Consider the following 6,762-nt stretch of genomic DNA (forward strand, 5'->3'; position numbering starts at 1 on the left):
CCCAACCCCCTCCACCCTCCATCTCGCCTAAACCCTAAACTTTTTTTGTATTGTTCTTGTATAATGTAGTTTTTTTTACTGTTTCTAGTAAGAAAATTAATTATTTTTATTTGTAGTAAGTGCTTAGTTGAACTAGTTGAATTAATAGGACTGTTTTGTTTTTAGTAAGAAAATTTTGGTATATGAGATTTGATGATCTAATTAAAATTTTACTATAGAAGTAGTTTATTTTTAGTAATAAAATTAATAGAACTACTTTATTTTTAGTAAGTGCTTAGTTCAACTTGTTGAATTAGTAGAACTAGTTAAATTTATGACATAATCACCGTTTCATCAAAGAATGCCGTCTGAGATTTGATGATCTAATTAAAATTTTACTCAGTGGAATATGCAGGCTTTGTACGGTCATGTCTCATTGGAGTGGTCGTCATTCGAGCTACCTCTACTTCCTCTACACCCGAGTCGGTGAGCTAAAAGTCCACCTCCTCTTTATCCACTTCTCGGTGTGTTGAATAGAGTAGAACTAGGGTGTTTAGTCAATGAGCTCATGTGCGAATGCTTATGGACGCAAAATTATACAATGCAGACACCTACACCTATTTTGAACGCAAAACTTGGCAAGCACTATGCAAGGCTTATGCATTTGAACCTGATATGGTTATCACCTTTGATATTCGTCCGGAAGATGATATTGAAGGTAATTGAGACATCTGGGTCGATGTGCAGACGCCTCCAGTTCTACCACTATGTGAGTTTCTCAACCATATTTATGTCTTGGATATTGTTTATTTAAAAATAGTTGACAACTAATTTCTATTGACAGCTAATTTCCATTCAAGCAAACATGCCCGGCGCTTGGTAAACATGACCGTCCACTATCTCGGGGCTGAACTAAACTGCGAGGAGATAGGTCATTATGTTTCATGGCTTCAGGATCTTGATGCTTTCAAGACAAATTGTTTTCCTGGACTTAAAAATCTTAGTACTCAAAACATGCGACCAATAATGTTCGTATTGAACTATGGTCACATCTATTTAGGAAAGATGATAAGATTTTTACTATTTGTCCTCAGTGCATCTTTTGCATACATTATTTTTTAAGCTAAACTTCATTGCTAAGTATGTTACTACGATGTTCTTCAACAGGGACTCCCGGTGAATGTTGTGCCTCATTGGATCGAGACTAAAAGTCGCATGAGAATGGTTAGTTTACGGCCAAGACATCGTACATTGCACTTTAGTGCATTCAAGATTTCTAACACGGAGGAATGCTTAATAGTCAAAGACTGGAGCAAAATTGTGAAGGATCGCAGAGAAGTACTAGGGGGCAGCAATCAGAAGCGCAACCCACAATTAGGAGGCAGGTTCATCTGCATGCTCCAATATGATGAAGAAGGAGTGCTACACATGTTTTATGCTATTTTACCTGAGAGCGAGCAGCAGGAGTGATTAGCTAGCTAGTATGAGTTTGAAGATGATGATGTGCTACACTATGACTATGATGATTAAATAGCTAGTGTTGGTGGTAATGACTATGATGATTATTATTAGCTAGTGTTGGTGGTGATTAGATAGCTATCGTAGCTAGTGTTGATGGTGATTAGCTAGTTAGAATGAGTTTGAAGACGATAATATGCTACACTATGACTATGATGATTAAATAGCTAATGTTGGTGGTAACGACTATGATGATGATTAAATAGCTTGTGTTGGCGGATTAGATTGAAGTAAAGACAACATGTGGTGCACATCGAAAGTACTACTAATCCAAACTAGATCAAGTTTGGATTAGTAGTATAGTTTCGAGATGCACCACATGCTGCCTCCAATTGAACCTAATCCACCTTTATTTTACACACTGTTAATTATAAGAACCTCATATTTGATACTGTATCAAAATTTGTATAACGGCATATAAATACACAAAAAAATAAAAAAATAAAAACAGTATACTAGTAGGGCTGGACCGGTAACACGCTACTACTAGTTAGACTAGTAATAGCGCGGGAAACAACACACGTTGCGGCTATTTGACTTAGCAGTAGCGTGTGTCGCACGCGCTATTACTAAGGAATAGCTGTAGCCGAAAATTGCAAGGCGTGGACGAGCTTGCGCGATCTCGGTATCGTGCGTTTGTTCGCCTAGAGATGCGGGACGGCCGTGGTATTTCAGGTGGTAGACGAGGTGTTAATTAATGTGTGTACGCGACGGCAAGTGATGCAGTGGGAGCCGATGTTGGCGACGGACGTCAAAGGGCGGTGACGGTCTTTTCTGCTCGCTCGTTAGTTCTATGTTATGATCCCTCGCATGCAGCACAGAGGCATGCATTGACTATTCCATGGTGTGGGTGTCCATTGAAGCGGCAGAGTTTAATATAATGCTCAGGGCCACCACTCGAACGGCTAATATCGTGCTTAATATGCTCCCGGCCTGACAACATCTTTCCTTAATTTATACGCAAGAAAAAAAACATCTTTCCTTAATACTCCTTCAGTTTTCAAATATAAGTATTTCTAGAGATTTCAACAAATGACTACATACGGAGCAAAAGGAATGAATGTACACTCTAAAACATATCTACATTCATCCGTATGTTGTAGTTTATTTGAAATGTCTAAAAAGACTTATATTTAGGAACGGAGGGAGTATGTTTTTTTATGAGCACAGGTGGCCGCGCGAGGGAGTGTTTGGGTGAAGTGCAAATACCACAGCAAGTGTACTCTCATATGTTTTTTGGCACCGAGAGCGGGAAGGCAAGTGTGAATAGTGGAATAAAAATGTACTCTCATATACTAAAAAAGAAACACATCACTTGTTGTAAATGCTAGTGTTAGTGGAAAGAGCGTACATGAAATTTTCAAAGGGAAATGGAGCGGGCGTATATTGCTTGTGGAAAAACATTAGGAGATATTTTTTCCTGGTAACAGTTGGTGTTTGAATTAATTTTATTTTTCCGCATGTGGAAATGTCAAGTAGTTTTCATCCTGAATGTTTGTATGTAGCAGTTGGATGCGCCAAACAATGCAAAGTTTTTTTCTTTTTGCCATTATTTTCAACATTGGAAAAAAACACCAAGAAAAAATCAGCAAATAATGTACATAAAAGGGATGGTTATTATGTGCGTGTTTGACGTGTTTATGGCCCTTGTTACTGTTGTTATGACCAAAATTACAAGGTTGTACAGGCAAACAAGAGAGCAACTAGTTGATGAGTGCTCCTTGGGGAGCCACACAACGATAAACAGCGGGGCGCTCTTAGCCGCCGCTATGTGTCACGCCCTGGGTGCTCCCTTCAGATTTTTTTTATTTTTATTTTTATGCACGCGGTTTTGGCTTTTGAACAATTTTTCTCGTGTTTTTTTTCTGACTTTTCAGTTTTTCACCAGTCTTCCTTAGGTTTTGGACAAAAGAAATTTGATTTTTTTTGCACAAAAGACACATTTTTTTCCTTCCACGAGAGGTAGGGTTTTGCTTTTCTGAGAGGCACAACCATGCCTCTCGAAAACAGAAAAAAAGTGTTTTCTTTTTCTCTTCCCCGTTCGCGAGAGGCACGATTTTGCTTCCGTGAGAGGCACGAGTTTGCTTTCACGAGAGGCACGATCGTGCCTCTCGAAAATGAAAAAATGCATTTTTTATTTTTTATTTCTTTCCGCGAGAGGCACGGTTTTGCTTCCGTGAGAGTCATGGTTGTGCTTCGCGTCTCTCGGAAACGGAGAAAAAACATGTTTCTTTTTTTCCTTTCGCGAGAGGTGCGGGTTTGCTTCCTCGAGAGGCACGGTTGTTCTTTCGCGAGAGGCACGGCCGAACTTCTCGGAAAACGAAAAAAATGTGTTTTCTTCTTTTTCCTTCCGCGCGGAGGTAGGGTTTTGCTTTTGTGAGAGGCACAACCATGCCTCTTGGAAATGGAAAAAAAATGTTTTTTCCTTTTTCTCTTCTCCTTTCGCGAGAGGAACGATTTTGCTTCCGGGAGAGGCACGGTTTTTCTTTCACGAGAGGCACGACCGTGCCTCTTGAAAACGAAAAAAATGCATTTTTTTCTTTCCGCGAGAAGCACGGTTTTGCTTCCGGGAGTGTCATGGTTGTGCTTCGCGTCTTTCAGAAACGGAGAAAAAATACGTTTCTTTTTTTTCCTTGCGCGAGAAGCACGGGTTTGCTTCCTCGAGAGGCATGCCTCTCGGAAAACAAAAAAAAAGTGTTTTCTTTTTTTTCCTTCTGTGAGAGGCATGATTTTGTTTCTATGAGAGGCACAATTTTTTGATAGATTTGCTTTTACTTTTCAGCGTCAGTCGGGTGACATTGGTCCCACAATCTGGTACACACTTATCCATTCCGCAGAAGGCGTCTGCCTACTGGACGCACAAGACGGACAGTGATATGTACAGTGCCAACATACCTGTACCAACGGAAGATCACAATCCTGGTCCGACATTTACCCGTTATTTTACACGGCTCCGTCTTCGCACGTTACTCCTGGCCGTATGCAGTGGGCCTGTCGCCATACGCTTGCATTGAATACAGTACGCGACGCGTCATCGATTGCTTCGTCCAGCTAGCGGGAGCGCACGAGCCCGTCCACGCCATCGCCGCTCTCTAGCTGTAGCGCCTTACTAGTAGCACGGCCACACACGCTACTAGTAGATTTTAAATCCGCGCTACTACTAGGCTTTTTCCTAGTAGTGAAATATAATTCATAGTTCATCTATAAATTATAATATTTGTTTGTTCCAAAAATAACAAACATAGTGCGTGCGGATTTGTGATTATACACGAATCCTTAAACAATTTGAACACATCAACAGTACACCTATATTTTTCCCTATATATACGCACATAGGTGTCAGGGCAGACGGGAACTAAGAGCCTCTTATACGAAGTAAGTGCGAGAAAACAGAGCATAATGACCATCGTAGTCACCAAATCATCGCCGGTGGCGGTCACGGGCCCGGAGAAGCTGGGGACGGCGCGCCGTGGGATCATCAACCTCTCCTCTTTTGATAAGTGTTTGGCTCCAATTCCTGTCTCGCTGCTCCTCATCTTCGATCAGCCAATCGACGACCCTGTTGAGACAATCAAGAAGGCCCTGTCGCAGGCACTGGTGCTCTACTACCCTATGGCTGGCCGCCTCGTCGCTGGACCCGACGGGGCGCCGAACCACATCTCGTGCTCCGGGGAGGGCGTCTCGTTCGTGGGCGCGCTGGCGAGCTGTGTGCTGGACCAATTCACGACGTGGCCGCTGCTCGCCGGACAGCTCGCCCCCCGCTACCCTGCCGAGTACTGCCGCTCAGACGACGCCATGCTGCTGATGCAGGTGACCGAGTTCGCCTGCGGCGGGTTCGTCGTGGGCGTGACGTGGAACCACGTCATGGCCGACGCCGCGGGGATGGCGCAGTTCCTGCAGGCCGTCGGCGAGCTTGCCCGTGGGATGCCAGCGCCGTCCGTCGTGCCTGTCAGGTCCCAAGTGCTGCCCTGCCTCCCGCCCAAGATGGTCGCCGCAGCGAGGTCTCGGATCCGTGTCGGAACGGAGGAAATGACAAGCCTGGACGTCACCGTCTCATGGAGCCTGATTGCCCACATCAGGGCCGAGTGCGGCGGCACGGTGTTCGACGCTGTCGCGGCCGTGCTCTGGCAGTGCCGCACCCGTGCTGTCATCTTCGAACCCGATACGCCTGTGCCTCTCGTCTTCGCGAGCAACATGCGCGGGCTTGTGGGCGCCAAGCGCGGCTACTACCGAAACTGCATCATGCGGCAGCCGGTCATGGCCATGAGCGGCACAGTGGCATGCGGCGACGTCAAGGAGCTGGTGAAGCTCATCAGGCTCGCCAAGGAAAAGACGCCGGGCCTGCTCACGAACGGCGGCGGTGGGGATATGCTGCAGCCGACCACGCCCCCTCCGAGGTACAACACGCTGGTTGTGACGAGCTTGAGGAACCTTGGGTTCGACGAGGTGGACTTCGGGCGTGGGCATCCGGCGCGGGTGATGCCGCCGCTGGGCAAGGTCGTGCGGACGGCGACAAACCCCTGCGTTCTATGCCCGCCATGCATGGCAAAGGACGGCATCAACGTCATGTCCTTCTGTGTGAAGCCGGAGCACGCCGATGGCTTCTTACGGGAGTTGGCCGCGATGCACATGCACATGCACGCGCGTTTATAGTACACTACATGCACGCAAGCATCCACACGCACCCATGCATACGATGAAGAATAAATCCAGTGAGCAAAAACTACGTACCTCTGCTCACGAGCTCCACCACACATATATAGTCCATACAAATCCGGTATATAGTCGAAACAAATCAGTGTACATTTTAATTCTCTTACTCGTATCATTATATGTATTTCTTGGTAGTTACATATGTACTAAAACCACGACACTTATTTTGAAACGGGAAGTGTAACTTGTAATGTGATTTAAATAAACATTTGAATGTTTCATCATCTTCTTCTTTTGGAGTCAAGCATTTGAATCATTCTTAAATACATTTACATATGTACTAAATCATTCTTAAATACACGCACCCATGCATACGATGAAGAATAAATCCAGTGAGCAAAAACTACGTACCTTTCCTCACGAGCTCCACCACACATTTATAGTGGTAACAAATCCGGTATATAGCAAATAAAAATACTCCCTCCGTGAAGAAATATAAGAGCCTTTAGATCACTATTTAGAAGGTGTATATTTTAATTCTTTTACTCGTATCATTACATCTCTTGGTAGTTACATATGTACTAAAACCACGTCGCTTATTTGGAAACAAGA

At 44.4% G+C, this 6,762-nt stretch overlaps 1 protein-coding gene across 1 annotated transcript; it reads left to right on the forward strand.

The window, feature by feature from the left end:
* Window positions 1–4,893: 4,893 nt before the first annotated feature.
* On the forward strand, window positions 4,894–6,150 carry LOC123039857 (acyl transferase 15-like). The gene has a single exon (XM_044462856.1). The coding sequence runs from the start codon at window positions 4,897–4,899 to the stop codon at window positions 6,148–6,150; it is 1,254 nt and encodes a 417-aa protein (XP_044318791.1). The 5' UTR covers window positions 4,894–4,896.
* Window positions 6,151–6,762: the final 612 nt, after the last annotated feature.

This window comes from Triticum aestivum, chromosome 2B (genome assembly GCF_018294505.1).
Source record: "Triticum aestivum cultivar Chinese Spring chromosome 2B, IWGSC CS RefSeq v2.1, whole genome shotgun sequence".
NCBI classification, from domain to species: domain Eukaryota; kingdom Viridiplantae; phylum Streptophyta; class Magnoliopsida; order Poales; family Poaceae; genus Triticum; species Triticum aestivum.